At 40.5% G+C, this 17076-nt stretch overlaps 1 protein-coding gene across 5 annotated transcripts in view; it reads right to left on the reverse strand.

Annotated features, from left to right (window-relative positions):
- The window catches only part of XDH (xanthine dehydrogenase), a 71827-nt gene that overhangs the window by 33953 nt on the left and 20798 nt on the right, over window positions 1–17076 (reverse strand). For 3 of the 5 annotated variants that reach the window (XM_068675916.1, XM_068675915.1, XM_068675914.1), the window contains 7 exons: window positions 14667–14873; window positions 7989–8046; window positions 6063–6159; window positions 4735–4843; window positions 3636–3762; window positions 2611–2672; window positions 719–787 (listed from right to left, as the gene is read on the reverse strand). In XM_068675916.1, coding sequence (XP_068532017.1) covers window positions 719–787; window positions 2611–2672; window positions 3636–3762; window positions 4735–4843; window positions 6063–6159; window positions 7989–8046; window positions 14667–14684 — 540 coding nt within the window. In that variant the 5' untranslated portion in view covers window positions 14685–14873. Of the gene's footprint in view, window positions 1–718; window positions 788–2610; window positions 2673–3635; window positions 3763–4734; window positions 4844–6062; window positions 6160–7988; window positions 8047–13805; window positions 14025–14666; window positions 14874–17076 lie in introns of those variants that run through there. The other 2 variants (XM_068675912.1, XM_068675917.1) reach the window with 2 other exon arrangements.

Genomic DNA, 17076 nt, shown 5'->3' on the forward strand with positions numbered 1-17076 from the left:
AGTATACCTCAGCTATTCTGCACAAAGTCAGAAAATTCCACCTTTTACAGTTACATTCCTTCCTTTTATCAATCCCTGGGTAACAGAAATTTTCGGTAATATTTTTTCACTAATAAACTATTTTGATGCAAGAACTCAAAGTAATCTTAATTGCTAAAGTAGTTCACACAACCATAATCCATAAGAATTTCTTGGAGTTTTCCAATAAATAATTTCTTTATATTCTCTCCTTCCTAAATTCATTTTACATTCCTACTACCTTATGCCAGGATTCCTTCTTCTGATCCCTCCACCATTTGTACCTCAACTAGTACATAAAATTAACTCTTTTACTCCAAATATTCCAAGAAGATCCAATGGAACAAATTGTTGGAATGGTCATTAAATCATTCATCATTAGACTATGAAGTTTGGGAAAGATCATACCAGAGAGTTAACTGGTTTTTTGGAAGTGTTTTCTTACACATTTCTTACAGTTGTCACCATGGTGTTTCACCTCACAGATCCAGAACATGGCTCACTCTTTTAAAAGCTATGTCATGATGGCCAGTCATGCCACTCAGGAATACAGCAGTATTTTTTCAAGACAGACATGCAAAATAGTTCAGACATCCCTGAATACCTGTACTACAGTAGGGCTAGAGGAATGGCTATTACATAAAAACTCTACTAATACAATATTAAAAATTGAGCTTATGGCTTCTTTAATTCAGCTTACCATGCTGTTTTCCCTCTTGCTGCGACAGCATCCTGTGCCATGGGTTGCTCTGCCACAGCAACTCGAGTTCTGTGGGGACAAAAGCAGTTCTGAGAAAAATGCACAGATTCTAAGGAAATTAAGCAGATTTTATTCCCTTTTGAGAGAAATTAATCCCATATGTTCTATTTCCAAACCAGAAACGGGAGATGGGATGTCCCAAGCAAGTAGTTGTTTCCCCTTGCTTGTGGAAGGCAGTGTGATGGCAAGGGCATTTCTAGTGTACTGACCTCTTGTTCTTGCAGATAGACCCTAACAATTGAGACAGCAACTCTGGTCCAGCTGCAGCTGTGAAGGCGTGTGCAGAGAGCAGAGTAAAAGGGGTGAGTATATACAACACCCAATGCTCTGCTCTCTTCAAGCCTGGAGTACCAGTCTACTCAGTGTTAGTATGGAAGCCAGGTTACTGTAGCTGTGATCCTCATTCCACTTCTCTGAATCTTTTCCATTTCTGCTATACCTTGTTAGAGATGAGAGGATCAGAACTGCACAGAGCACTCTAGTGTAGGAGAGCTATGATGCAGCGGTGTAACAGTGTTTTCTCTTTTGTTTGCTATATTTATTTTTTATTTTTATTTTTGGACTGCCAGTGAGTACTCATGCTTCCACGGACCTATCTACTACACCTCCAGGATCATCTTTCTGCATGGTAACAGTCTGCTGCTCACAGCCCACCATTTTATACATGAAATGAGGCCTACATTTTCCTCTGTGGATCACTTTGCCCTGAATTTTGTATCTCATTCTCTTCACCGCTCTAGGTTCATAAAGTCTTGCTGAAATTCCTCAACATTCCTTCCTATCTTCTCTATCCAAACTAACTTGATATCATCAGTGAACTTGTTTTCTTATACCACTGCACTTTTTTTCCCAGCTCATTCAGAAATATCTCAAAAAGCTTTGCTTACGCAACAGGCTGGGATTTTACAACAGCCAAATTCCATCAGTGACCTTCTGCCATTCAAAAACACACCACTTTCCCCTACCTGCCATTTCCTGCCTTTTTTTCATACATACAGAGATCTTGCCTCTTACCCCATGGCTGCTTATGCTCTTTAAAAGGCTTTGATGAGACACGGTTGAAAGACTGTTGGGAATCCAAGTAGACTATATCAACTGGGTTTATCAACCATTTGTAATGTATCTCACGCCTGCTTGTATTCTCTTATGTTGAGTGTAATTCTGGATAATGAGCTGAAATTAATGGGCAGTATTCTAATTTCTGTTTTACTTTAGATATATTATACCCACGTAGCCCCATGAGTAGCTAGTGATCACAGAAGTACCTAGTGAATACTTTTCTTCACAGCCTCCAGAAGTCTTTTAGGAACAAAGGGACTAGAGAAAACTTTTGGCAAAGCTTCACTTGTCACCTATACAGTAGAAGAATTTAGGGCAAGAGCTATATAGTTGTGACTTCAACTTCTTTCCAGAGTTACTTCACCTCTGCTGGTGATCTTTCAAGAAAGCAACTGTCTGATCAAATTTCCCCTCAGTCTGTTCCTATTCATTCACCAGCCTTTTACGCTTTCTCCACATCAGGGATCATCAGCACCTATTCAGCAATTATGAGATTTTCACACCTACAGAAAAGAATTACAGCATCTGATTACCTGTGATCCAAAAAGGGACCATCAGATGGATCTTAATAAAGCACTGCACTTTGAGAAACCGTAGTGAGTGAGTCACTCTTGCTTTTTCAATGTATGAACCACATACAGTGTGTCCAAAGTTGGAGCTGGGGTACAACACGTATATTTTCCTGCCCTTTTCAGGTCATGCTCTATTTTACTAACAGAGAGAAAGACAGCCAAAATTCCAGTATATTTTGAACATTATCTGAAGCCACTTACTTTAGCAAATGTCCTGTATCCCTCCAGAATGGGTCTGTATCCTGTACACCGACACAAGTTTCCTGCATAGCCAGAGCAAAAGGAAAAGTGCTTAGTGTTATTAAGCTAAATATAGAGAACTAAAATCATGGTCTGAACTTTTGGGTAGACCTGTGCGGTGTCAAGAGTTGGACTTGATGATCCTTAAGGGTCCCTTCCAACTCAGGATATTCTATGATTCTATGATTCTAAATATTTATCCTCTTGTAGAGCATTATGTTGTTTCTCACCATAGCTTCTCAGATATAGATAAAGCTAATGAAAAAGCCAGGAGGAGGAATATTTCATAAATAATTTTTGCAGCAATCTTACCACCCATTGTCACTGAAATTTTAAATTGAAATTAATTTAGTGAAAAAACATTCTGCCCTACTCAGTATTCATTTACCTCAACTGTGCAAGTCTAATCAGCATACCAACCACCCAGTCTCCTGAACTGCACACAGATTGATTCTTTTGCATCTGATTTCCTTTTGGGCCACTGTCAGAAGCCTGGTAATAGCTCTCTAATTTCAGTATTAACAGGATTCTCTGAGGTAATTTTGACAGTTGGATTTTACCCTACTCCATCATGCATATTGCTGTTGTGGTCCTTTACTTGAGGCTGGCTGGCCCAAATGCTCTCTGTCACTTTGCAAGCTCTTGTCCTAGCGATGAATTTACCTCCACGAGATGTGGAGGGCTCTTATAAACCTCTAAGGCACTGATCACATACTTGTTGCATTAAGCTCAGTGAAGTCCTGAGACCACTTGCCACTTCTTAAGGACACACAGTGTGCTTCTGTGGGACTTTCCATAGGACATTTTTGTTTACTTCATAGTACCCGATCGGTCTTCTAGGGGAATATGAGGTTATTTCTTAACCTCGTAACAACTGTCTATCTTTCATGAAATACATTAAATGAAGGTGCACCTCCAAACCATTTGGTGAAACAGCTGTTATGAAAGCAGCACCGGTTGCACCTCTGCATGACCACGGGTTTTACCTTGGAAAGCATCTTCTATGTCTTCCATGTTGGGTTCAGGTTTGTTCCGAAGCAATGTGTACATGGACATGACAATGCCTGGAGTGCAAAAGCCACACTGGGACCCATGACTTTTTGCTATTCTCTCCTGGGAAAAGTAACAGCAGCCATCAGCTTTTAATATCAAAGTTAGTTCATAGTTGTACTTTTTTTTTTTTTTTAAACAGAGATGTTGCAGAAATCTTACAGGAAGAGCTAAGGTGTTCTTCAACTAGATGTTCATTTAGTCTGTGAAGCAGACTTCAAAGAGGAGAGCACACTGAAAAGCTTGCATCTAGGCTTCAAATTCCCAGAGTAATTGAAAATAACTGTAAGCTTCCAACGAGACTGGGAGTTCTTCAGCTTTGCCATGATAGAAAACTAACTGTATTTCAAAGCTCAGTTGCTAAGAGCCTTCAGGGGAGGTATGAAAACGAAAGGTTTTGACTCTCTCATTCGTTCATGCACGTCTGACATTTTCTCTTTGTTGTTTGCTTTCTCAGACAGATACTGGTACAAGTCCTACCCACTGTACAAACTGAGGTGAATCATAGTTTCCCTTAAAGGAGAAATATCTCTGATAATGCTGAAGTGTGCTTCCGTAAGAAGTGCATTAGAACACCTTGCTGGAAGAGCAAGACTTCATGTTCCTTTCATTCCTTCTTACGACTGCAGGTTCTTAACTGTGCAGGAGGAGAAACCAAGGTCATTCATGGAAAACTGCAGCAGGGCCAAAACCTAATGAAGATTTCCTGGCTCACAGTCATTACATAGGCTTTCAGCTGTCCCAGTTTCTGATAAAAGATGTGAACTACGTAGAGCCCCAGAACAAAAGCATTAGCAATTTGGCCAGGATAGCAACAGTTAACTTGCTAGGGTGTAACAGCTCTAGAACTGACAAGGGAGTTTGATTCCGTCCCTTAGCTGTTCCTGCAAGTAAAGACTAATCATGAGGACAGTCTCTTTGCTTTAACATTATGATGAAGGTCCCAATACATTGCAACATGACTGAGTAGAATAAAAAGAAAGTGTGTATACAGGGTTTTAAGGTTAACATTTAAAATCAACATTAATAGCTTACCTGGACTGGATGCAATCTGGATTTTGTGTTTCCTATGCCTTCAACAGTAGTTACAGCTACATGATGCAGGGCACAGATGGGGAAGAGGCAAGCATTGGCAGTATGGTGGCTAAAATGATAAATTAAGGTCATTTTCATTCAACGGTGCTGCTCAGCAAAGGAAAAGGGCAACCAGGAGGGCTGAAGAGTAATCAGAAACTGTGGCACTGGACTGGAGAACTTTAATAGATGTACTGAATGTATTAGAAGCAAAATCCTACGGTACCTACTCGACCAAAGTTCTTATCAACTTCATCTAAAGTTTAAACTGAGTATGTACCACAGGATTTTACCTAGAAATTCAAACATCATCATCTCATGTTAAGCTACAGAACTAAAATAAGTAATTTATGAGGACAGACTACAAACACCAAGATGTTATACAGCTGGCATACACTCATTCGCACAAAAACATACATAAAGCACAGATCGCTTAATCTTTTACCTAAAAATAATAATTAAAAAAAAAAAACATTTCTAGATGACACATGAGGAAAAACTTCTGTCTACCAGCAAAATTTTTACAGGAGCTAGCTGCTGTATTTCGTTTCTGTCAAGACAGAAATAATGACCCTAAAGATACCCTATCAAAGGTCATATTGCTACATATAACCATTATTGCTACATATAACCATTAAGTTAGATAATCCCAAGTTAAAGTATCTCCAAGCAGCATTATTACAAGTATATCCAAGATTTCAGGGCCTTCTATTCCCCACAGGAAAAATAAACTAAGTAAACTAAATAAACTAAAACAAACCTGTACCTCTGCTCCATCCTGTCTACATTCTCTTTTTGGTTTGATTTCACTGCTTCACTCTCACATGATTTAAACAGAGGAGAAAATTTATTTCTCAGGAAATAGACATTCTGAAGGCTGCCACAGAAGTAGAGGAATAATGAATACATAGAGAAACCAGATTATTGTAGTAATGCAGTTGCAGTAAAGATTTTGTCATTATTTGGGTCAGCATAGCAAAAAAGCTATACTGCATTGCAAGAACGGAACATAAACGTTTTCTGAGTTGGGAAAAGGCAGATAGACTGCACTGGAGTAAGTTTAGATAATTCAGGGCAAGAAGAAATGCTCTTCATCTGCACTGTATGATGCTGTTGGAAAAAAATACCTTCTGGTCTCAGCCTCCTGAGTCTATATTCTGAAAATGAAAAATGATGTTTTGGCAGAAGCATACATTATATAACACCTTTTAAAACAGTGATATGTCAAGAGCCTGGAACTATCCCCATTTCATTTCACACTCTGTCAGAGTCCAGATTGCAAAGGATACATGATTTTCTTCTGAAATGGATCATACTTGGATATCATAACAGTGCAAGCACCACATCCGCCTTCTCCACAGCCTAGTTTGGTTCCACATAGGCCCACTGAGAATACAGGAATCAAGGAAAACAAGAAGAGTGTTGGCAGAAGCCTGCTCACACAGTTGTCAATCAAGTCTCAGCAACAATTTCTTGCTGGAAACAAAGCACTCATATTTTTCCTGCTTAATAAGTTAACTTGACATAAGAGGACTCAAAATGCTGGCAACGTGAGCTTTGAGATCAACATCGTAAAGCCCTGATAAGGAAGCAGCCCGTGATCAAATAAACTCAGAATAAACAATGATTTCTGAACTTCAACACCTCTCACTTTCCATTTGACTCAGAAAAGGCAATGACACGGGAGACAAAGCCCTTAGCTGAGCAGGAGTTGCTCGGGCACGTAGCCACATTCCTGAGGCACACGGTGACATCTTCAGCACCCCTTACCAGTGGGGGCTGACTTCTTCCTATACTCGGTGATTCCTGCCACATGGAAGGCACCCAAGCAGGGCAATCACACAGTGCTGTAGGCCACAGAGTTTACAGCTGACAAGGGCACTGCTTCTGAACTGCTCTCAAACTACCTGCATCTCAAGAGCCTGGCCACTGCAGCATCTCTCTTGGTCCCACTTATGGTGGCTTCCCAAGCAAAGGCTTCTAAGAACACAATCAGCCAAGCAGACTATCAGTAGCCCGGTTTCCATAAGACTGCAGGAGAGAGAAAGTTGGAGACAGAGCTATTATGTTCATGAATCTATATGCCTACTTCAGCAGAAATGTAGATCTCTTGTGTGACCCAAAGTTTTGTGATAATAGTGCTAATCTGCCTCAATAAAACATGTTTCCAAAGTACTTCTCTAGCACCAGCAAGATGTCTACAAAGTAAGTTCATCAGAATGCTCATGCGCAAGATCAGAACATTTAAAAAGAGTCCTGGTTATCTTCTTTGAAGCTATTTACATTCATTATTAACAAGCTTAGGCACAAAAGGTCTAGCAGTGAAAAGCACACACAGGCACAGGAGACAGGTGGCTTGTTTTTCCCTATTTATGTACCCAAGAAACAGATAAAACAGGGCTGCTGATAGTTCTGCTGGAAACTACAGAGCATGAGTTATATCCTAGAAAACTAGAGCATAGCAGCAAAGCTGGAGTAAGAATGCATGCTTCTTTTTAAAGAATACACCAACACAGACATGAGCAGTCTAGAGCACGTCCACTCCCAGTTGGGCAAACAAAAACTCAGAAAATATGGAATGACTCTACCGACAGAACTAGATCTAGTGTAGCCAGCCTCGTCATCGTAGTAATAGCTACCCAGCTCCTGAAGCAAATCTGAGTCATGTGTGAGCAGCATCTCAGAGGAGTGAAACATGATTGATTGCATCTTTTCACGTAAACATGCCTGTAGCATGTGGTTGAAACTTTTAACTCCAAGTGCAGACCTCTGGATCACCTTAGCCTTCCCTACGATATGCATTCCATGGGATAATCAAATTATTGGATATAATAGATCCAGCAATATCCAAATTACTGGATGATGCTGCAACCAACTCAAGTGGCTGTAATGTTTTGGCCAGAAAATTGTTTACAGTTTTTGTGAAACACAGAAAAATTTCCTTCAATGTTGTAGTCATTTCTATCTTCCAATTGCTAGCAATTCTGAGAGTATTTAAAGTATTAACAAATTATTTAAGATTTATTTAAAGTATTATATAAAGTATTTTTCTATTCTTCAATCTTGGAATACCTTCTATAATCTTTTCTAGAATGAAATAATACCAGGCTATGCAGAACACTCCCTCCTATGGTCTGTGCACAGTTAAACAATAAACAGTTATGAAATGTTATAGGCTTTTAATGCCTTCTGCAGTTTCTTCTGACATTGGATACACTTTCTTCTTAGATAGGTTAGCAGAGTTGTTTCTGGGTTCACATCTTTTTCCACCACCTGCAAGAAGGGAAAGAGACTTTTTACACAGGGAAAACTTTACAACATAGCTGGATACATTACTTGCAAGGAGAAAGCTTAATGTTTCTTCAACTTCTTTTCCAAAGCAGGGAGTAGAATCACAGATAAACTCCCCTTTCTTTGGTTCAGCAATGTTGGTTATATGTGTCCAGACACAATGATGCCTCAAATTTCTTGAGACAGGGGAAAAAAGTAAACATATCATGTAGGTCTGAGTGTTTCAGCCATGGCCCACTAAGGCAACCCCTGAAAAACCCTTCACCAAAAATAGCAAGCAGAATTATTTGTGAGCAGAGAAAGAAAGAGCATGTTTTGGACTTGAGTTTTGAATTCTTGGTATCTCCACAAACTGCGTATCAGCCTTATTGATCAGGCTTAAGTGACCTCTGACCCTTCCACTTCTTACTATTAGAAGAGATGGAGAAAATGAGAATAGACACAGAAAACAGACAGAAGCACAACTGGTAACAGACTGTGCAGGAAAAGAAAGAAAAAAGCAGAGTAGAAACCCTATTATAGGTACCAAAGGTCAGACAGCACGTACCAAATGCCTTTAGTTTCTTTTTCATCCCTGACAGTGTTAAATGTACTCGTGTTACATTAGTAGACATCCAAAAGGAAGTAATATGAAATCCTAACCAAGAACAAATCTCCTTTGCAGGTTTTGAGTCGGCTTCATCCATTCGTGAACAACACTACCAGCAGTTAACTATCAGATATAAAATGAGATTTTACTTTGACCTTTGCTCCATGGCCAGAAACCGAAGGTCTGCTCCTGCCCGCGAGTTGCAGAGCCTGGCTTCCTGCGCCACTGTTATTAACAGAAGGTAAGAAGCATTTCCAAATTCACCGAGTGCCAGAACAGGAGCACGTGTTCTCAGCTCTCACACACTGCAAGTCCTCTTACTGCTTTTAACCCAAATCCCACCCTGGCAAATGCTGTTTCTATAAATTAATCGCTCCCAGTTTCGAATGGCAAAACGAAAGAGAAGGCATTTGTGCAAGCCTTTTTTCTAGCTTAAAGCCCTCTGCACTGCTTCATTTTATGTCCCTGACACGTGACAGGATTAGTCCCAAGAGACAAGGTTCATATTTTCTACTTGAGTCTGCATTTTTATAGCCATCTAATACAGTTGCTGCTACAAGGCACAATACGGGGGGGCTGTTTTGTTTCTGTACATTTAATTTCTGCACTGGGGATAATCCACAAGGAAACAGTTCTTCCTTCTGTCTTGGGACGCCTTCCAGTAAATCACGCAGCACTTGTGTTGCTGCTAGTCAAAGCAGTACGGTCTCATACTTGCCTCCTGTACGCATACCAGCTAGTAAGAACATGAATTGGTCTTCTCGTGACCATTCAGTTCGGAGCAAGCACTGCAGCAGTTCAGTAAATAGGCAGACACGAGCAGATAATTCCAACAGAAATACCTGTGACTGACTCCTAGGCTCCCATGAACTGCTGGCCTTTCACAGACATTTCCCAAGCTAAAAGCCTTCCCCAAAAATCTGTATCCTTACTGTGAGTTAAGTTCCTTCCCGAGGTCTGCAGCAATGGCCACTGCAAACCCTTTCAAACCAGTTCCCAAGATAGCCCAAAAATAGGGGTTTTGGGCTATCCTTCCCAAAAATAGAAGGTTTTTCCCAAGAAAAACCTTCAGAACAGTTTTCCAGATGAATATTTAAAGAATATTCACGTCAGTGCTATCCTTAGATCAAAGAAAACCTCTCAAGAATTCTTCTTGAAAGTTTTCAAAGAACATTCCACTATGTTCTCCAACTGAGCAACTGAAGTTTTGGCAAATTGTTCCTTTTACAGAGTTTTTTTGTTTTAACACACAGTAAAACACAAGCCTAAGTCTTTGTTCAGCAAAGCATGCAGCCACTCAGCTCCATGGGCTTTTAGTGAAGTACTCAAGCATGTGCTGAGTCCCATCATAGCCAAACCTTGGATCAACCTTACCAGCAAGTGGCTCCTGCTGTGCAGAACAACGACATGAACACCCCACACTCATAGCTCACACTCACAGCCCAGTTTCCTACTGCACTAACTTCAGACAACTCCACTGTAGCTGGGAATCTGCAATGCTGACAGAGACGTGGGGTCAGAGGTAAGGGTTATGAGCTTGGAGGACATTCATTAGACACACAGGAGGGAAGGGATGCCATCCAGAGGGACCTTGACGGACTGGCGAGGTGGGCCTGTGCAAACCTCATGAGGTTCAACAAGGCCAGCTGCAAGGTGCTGCATCTGGGATGGGGCAATCCCAAGCACAAATGCAGGCTGGGCAGAGAATGGATTGTGATCCATTCTCTGTATTCTGTATTTTGAATTTTATATTTGGCTATTAATTTGAATAATTTGAATATTATCCATTCTCTGATCTGTATTTTGTACAGCTCCATCTGAAATCAAAATTCCACAGGCTTTGGAAGACATTTAATGTGGTTTCCAATACAGACGTATCCCCCACCTCCCTTAATATTCAGGATAGAAATACAAATATTGAGCATGTTTGAACTAAAATTACATGCTACATGTGTGACACACCTTCCAGCTGATGAAACCAGAATTGCCTTTATCTCCTATAAATTGTATGTGCTGTTTTCCATCATATTGCAGACAGGCAATATAACCAAGTTAACTTTGTGATAGTCGTGTGCTAACTTTCACTCCCAGCAAAGAGGTGCTTAAAATAAACAGCCAAGACTATGAAGTATTCAGCTCTTCCGAGACTTTTTCTTGACAACATGACGGACCGGGATAATGCAGAAGAGTAGTACTGGCTACCAGGAAAGTCCCTGTCTTATCAACCTCCCCTTACTGTGCAGTTTTGTACTATGGCAATAATATAAATGCATACGAATATCAGCAACCCATTAGCAATGCAGAGCTGCCACAAATACACGCAGCAGTAACCTTTCCTGGTCATGCTTTCAGTCTCTCCAGCAGATTGACTGGAATACTTGGTCAGGACTCCAGACAGGTGGATCCATACTCTGATTTGCTACCTGGTGTTGCAGCAGCATTGCCTAGGAGCTCCTGATCACCCCCTTTCATCACAGTCTCTCACAGGCAGAAGTGTGCCAGCAAACTCCATGTTTGTTGCCACAGACTGGATTGCCAAATGAGTCCAGTCATCTGTTATCGTTCTTGGATGTTCATCTGCTGGGGGCATAGCTCAAATGATTTTGGCAGCACAACCAAAAAGGGAACCAAAAAACAAAGTCACTGGAGGCTCTGGGCCTCCTCCTCCTCTCTGATCAGGTGGAACTGCGGTCGCATGAGCGAGCAGGGAATGATGCTGAGAGAGTCTCGACATGTGGAATGAGCTGGTACTGCTGGTAGTGGTTTCCAGCTCATGGCTTATGGTTTCCTGCCTTTTTTTTTTAATCTTTTTTTTTTTTTTTTTTTCCTCCAACTAAGGACTGCCAAGGTAACGTGATAAAACCTTTTCACTCTTCACAAGGCCAGCTCCAATGCGGTTTTGTAAACAGGGAACTGTGGTTCCATAAAAACTGCTACAAAGCACCAAGGAAGACGACATTCACAACATGTTCTTTAACTTCAGGACATAGCCAAAGCAGATAGAAAGGAAAGGTTTGTTTTCAGCTGACAGCCTTCAGGACCCACACCTGCTCTTTCTCCCCTTCTCTACCTCACCCCACATCTGTAAGTGTTTCAGAAAACCAGCTTGGTGCAGCTACATCTCTCTTCTGCTTTACTGATTGCAACACATTTTCCATGAGTTAGCCAAGAGTTTTTTCCAGGAAGACAGACTTTTCTACTGATAAGACACAGAGCAATGCTCCTGTAATACTTAAGCAATCACTGATGCTGAAGCACTAGCTATCTCTGAATATGAAGAGTTAGCAAACATTCCCATACCTGCCATGAGCAGCATATTGGTTATGAACTAAAGCTCGTCTAGCACCAGAAGAACAATTCTCTTCCATCTGAGTATACTTAAAATACAAAAACCACCACCAAACATAACAGTATAGCCTCTGATAGGGCCTGGATTGCCATAGATGATTGTGGCAATCCCCTGTTGTAAGACTGAAAAAAGCTCTCAATTCACTCTGAAAATTTGGGCTCACAGGGAGGGATCTGAAGTGACTAAAACCTTCACGGAAAGAGAACAAGACAAATTAATGGTAAATTGTATGGTAAAATGGTAAAAAAAAACAAACACCTGTGATAGCAGAAAATTCATACATCATCCTATGCAACTGTTTCACGATCTCATTTACAAGACACAATTAGCTGGTCATAATTAAAACAAAGCTTCAACTTTTTAACATCCTTTTGGCAACAATTAGCAGCTGAAGAGTCAGTTAACACTGACATGAACCATTACTGAAATGTGCAACCAAAGCTTCAGGAGTTGTCTCCTTCTTTATAAAAGCTCAGAACCAGGGCTGACTTCTACATCAGTATTACATTAAAGAGACCTTGGATTAATTTTTAATCCATACTATGCAAACTTCATTATTCAGCTAGCAATTGATAATTAGACAAAACAAGGCTTTGACATCAAATGTCCCAGGTTTTTTCCAATGTTTCCAAGTTGTGTTTCTTTTTTGTTTTGTTTTTAACAAAACCTTGGAAAGTTCAAATTCCAGTCTAGCTTGGGATCCAAATTCAGAACTAAAACACCCTGATCGTAGCAACAATCTAATCCACATTTACACATGATTAAATTAGAACGCAAGATCAACAAAAGCAGAATTGATAGGAATCCTGTCCCAGTCTTCAGGGCAGCGCACAGAGCTTTTTAACCAAATAAAAATAGCGTGTGATCCCTCAAGTGATTAAAAAGGCTAATTCTCTAGCCCAAAATTAGTTCTGCATCTTATTTACCCCTGAAGAAGGCACAAGGAATGTCCACAAACTTGGCCCCGAACTATACTGCAGATAAGCAGCCTTCTCCCCTCCCCAGGTTTCTCTGCTACCAGCTGCTCTGCACAAGTTTCTCCACCCAGGTATCAGGAAAGAGGCAGGGCAAGATTAACACCCGGCTAAACTCAGAACTTGTATTCAGAGTTTAAAAGAGGTAGTCTTGACTTGTTACAAGTTGTTGCAGAGCAGAGCCTGCAATGCTAGCTGGGGAAGTCTAAACGGAGAAATGAGATTCGGAGAGAAAAAGCTGAAAGGTGTGCAGTGTGTGCAGGCACCACCTCCCACCCTCCTGTCAGGCACCACGACTTCTGGGGGAATTGTCTGCAGCTGACCTGGGTGATACTTGAGTTTTCGATATATGCAAAACAGGATCAGGTAATGGGTTTTAGATTGTAAAGACTTCTAGCTTCTAAAATGGAAATGGGATAAATATTTTCCTAAGGTCACTTCTTAAAGGCAAATGCCCAATTACTTACTGAACATATGAATTATAGAGATGCTTATATGTGAGTTGCATTTTCCAGATCTATTGTAATTACTGAAAATATTTCTAGTAAAAGTAGTTGCCCCAGAACAGCAGCAAATTATTGCCAACAAATCTCAACTGTAAAAGGAACATTATATTGCTCTCTGAATAATTCAAAAACTAAAGATAAGGAAGGGAAAAAGCCAATAAGCAAAGCAGTAAGTGTAAGTAGCCTTGACAGTTTAATATTCAGAAGTGATCATAGCAATTTTGCTGGTATTAGAGAACTTCAGAGGAAGAAAAGAAGACTAGAAAAATAAGTAATCAGCAAGCCATCAAGGAGCAAGCTAAGAATGCTGGAATCTTCCTTACCTTTTTACCATTCACAAAGAAAACAAGTTCATCCCCTGTCTCGTCTGGCGCCATCCTGCACACCTTCCAAAATTGACTCAAATAGGGCCACGGGCACCACCAACCCCTCTCCCCCCTAAGAGCAACCCTACACCTAACAGGGAAGTGAGCACCAGCGACACGACAAGTAATATGAGTCTGTCTGAAGACCGTCTGACTTTATTTCTCCGTAAGTAACCTGTGAAGCCCCACGTTATATAAGGGCCAACAAAGAGGCGTGCCAGCTGCTTTTGGTTGGTGCTTCTGCAGCAGCAGTAACAGAAAAGGAATTGGAACAAGCAAAGTGACCCGCCCCCTTTTATATAGCAACAGATCAACTTGACTCACGATCCAGCTGCATTCCCTTTGGGCTATGCTGCCAAGCTTGGGATACTCAGGGTGCCACCGCAGCAGCTGCCAGGAAGTCCCAGCATTTTGCAATGCAACGCAAAGTCTGGGTGGGGGGCATTGTCCAGAGGGAATGGTTACAGAGGTGGAGGAGAAGGGTGTCCCAACTCTCCACTGAGTATTGATGACAAAAACCCTCTCTTTCCTTCTCTCCGTGCATAGCCATCCACCTGGCATTCAGTACAGTGAGGTCTTCCTCGTAAGAGCACTTCCTTATCAACTTAGTAGAGTGCCTGCAAGGCTCTTTCACCATTTTATCTTAGACTTTTAAGGCTACAGCGCTACCCACCTTCAAGGATGTAATTCACACAGGTATGTACTTGTTCAGATTAAAAACAATTCTAGAGAGCTGAACCTCTGGTTCAGCACGTTAAAAGGAAGCACTGAGCTGAAATCATAATATTTTCACTGGGCTCTAAAGGCCTTTGTGCTTACCTTTTGTGGTTTAATCATCACATCCTGGATTCAGGTGCATGTTGCCAGTGAGACAGAAAAGCCAATGAAGAATTTGTGTGTCCTCTCTTTTCCTTTTTTTGTGGTTTCTTCTGGTTTCATATGGTTTATACAACCACATTTTTTTTCCTTGCTTAAATCTTCCTGATTTTTCTCCCCCAAAACTGTTGCAGAATCGTCCACAGACCCCTAGACAGGACATGCATCATTTTCATGAATAAGATTTCTAATTACTTAGTTCCAGTTTAAAACCACACCACGAAATTGCACAATTCCAAAATGCAACAGAAGTTTCCTAGCACAGTAGTTAATCCTATCTGCTGCAGTCTGAGTTCTGTGTCTTTGTTTTCCTTCTTCAGCATACTAGGTCTCATTAGTTGTTATTGATTTTCTACTTTTCTTAATATTCCTTGGAAATTAAGTCTCCCTCTGAGAAACCTCTCTGGTCAATTCGCTAGATAACAAAACCTAATTCAATTACAATTTTCAGAAAGTCTTTCCTTCAGTATATTGGAAATATGTCAGAGTGAAAACAGATTATTTATACCAGTTTTTATCTTCCAACTCATGTAGTCTACTGTCCAGCTGTTCCTCCAGAAAGCTCGTTTATAACAAGTGTCAGGCACTGTCTCAGCACTTCTTTACAGGTACTCATTTTGCTGGAAGTCTAGCACACAGCAAACTTGTGCTTAACTCTGGTTGCCTTACTCTACATTTGCAGGGAGCTTGTGCCTAACTGAAGCAGTGCTGACACCTACTGTTTGGCATCTCCCACTCTGGAGTAGTGTTAGATAAATAACACTTCTCTTCAAGAAATCTTAAATTCTTCTGCTTTCTATCTGTATGCAAATTTACAAGAACAACCCTCACATAGCAAGCACTCATCTCAAAATTAGTCTACACAGCCTTAATACTTTTAAATAGTTTTGTAATATTTTAAATATCAATTATTACTCATAACCACAGGTACCACGTTACAGCAATCTTGGAGCAACTAGACATTACAGCATTAACATCAAAATCAAATGGAAGCGGTTTCGTAATCTGTATCTTCCATAATGCAAGATGTTGTTCTTAGACTTACAAACACTTGTAATCATACGCCATCACTTGTTTAAGGAATCCCACACCTGGCCATGGTGAGAGCCTAATAGAGCTAAACTATCCCATGCTGCCTAAACCATTAACAGAATCTCTGGATTTACCATTTCTAGGTTTATTTTTGACCCCATCTACCAACTATACATGTAATACAAAGCGAAATGTAAAGACAAACACGTGTGACAGTGACATCTACATGCAGAGAATATAAAGCTTCAGACCTCATCTCTGAGGTCTGATCATAGAAAACCAAATCAATTCATTCTCTCTAACTAAGGCTATACTCCTTTTAGAGGAATTTTCCAGGTTCTCTAAATAACTCCAGAATGTCTAAGTATCTCCTATTGAAGTCTCTTAGCCCATTTGGAGAATCCCACTCTAAACGACAGAGAGGGTTACCAGAAATTTTTAAAAAAAATAAAAAAAAAATTCACACCTCGGCAAACTTCTGTATGGTAAGAAAATTTCCATTAGCATAGCTATCCCTTAAATTAGATAAAAATAAAAACTTTTGTCAAAAACAAAGACTGCTTACAAGACAAAGTATTCTGACCTGGCAGCCAGTGAAAGTGTAACAGGTTTCCCATTTTAGAAATCATCCCTTTGCCCATTCATACCTGAGAGCTTCTTATGTTGCAGAGGTTCAGAATTCCCCACGCTCTCATTAACTCAGTAAAAAGTTCAGAGAGTAGCTGATATATTATTACATCATCAAGAAAAAAAGCAGCTAGCTTTTCTCATTCTGACTCATTCTGCAATCCTGCAGACCTGGCTGTTGCAATCCTAATGATAATCTCTTCTGCAGATGATCGTATGCATAGCTCAATAAAGACACGGAAATTTATAGAAACACCATTACTACCTGAGGAGTTCACCACCAGAATTAAGTAAACACATAAAAGCACAATGACAAACAGATGTCATGGTAATGAGGAAGAGGATTACCCAGAAGTGAGGAGGTTTGTTATTTTGTTCACACATTACTCTTTGGGGAAACAGGATGGAAGACAGGCTCAGCTCTGAAGAAGATGCAAGAAGAATCAAGATGATTTTGTGGAGGCCTTTATGAGGAACCGTTTGGTAAAGCAGATAGTAAAGAAAAGAAGAAATTCCCAGGTCTATAATGCAATGCCTGATGTATCGAGCGGGAAAGCTTTAGATCTGGAAATCTCTCTTCAGCTGGTACAGATATCCCTCGTGCACTGGTATCTTGTTCTCAGGGATCTCAGGATCTCTGCAGTCTAACCACCTGCTGAAATCTAGTGTCAGCTGTAAGATTACTTAGGGGCTT

The sequence above is a fragment of the Anas acuta genome, chromosome 3 (genome assembly GCF_963932015.1).
Source record: "Anas acuta chromosome 3, bAnaAcu1.1, whole genome shotgun sequence".
Taxonomy (NCBI): domain Eukaryota; kingdom Metazoa; phylum Chordata; class Aves; order Anseriformes; family Anatidae; genus Anas; species Anas acuta.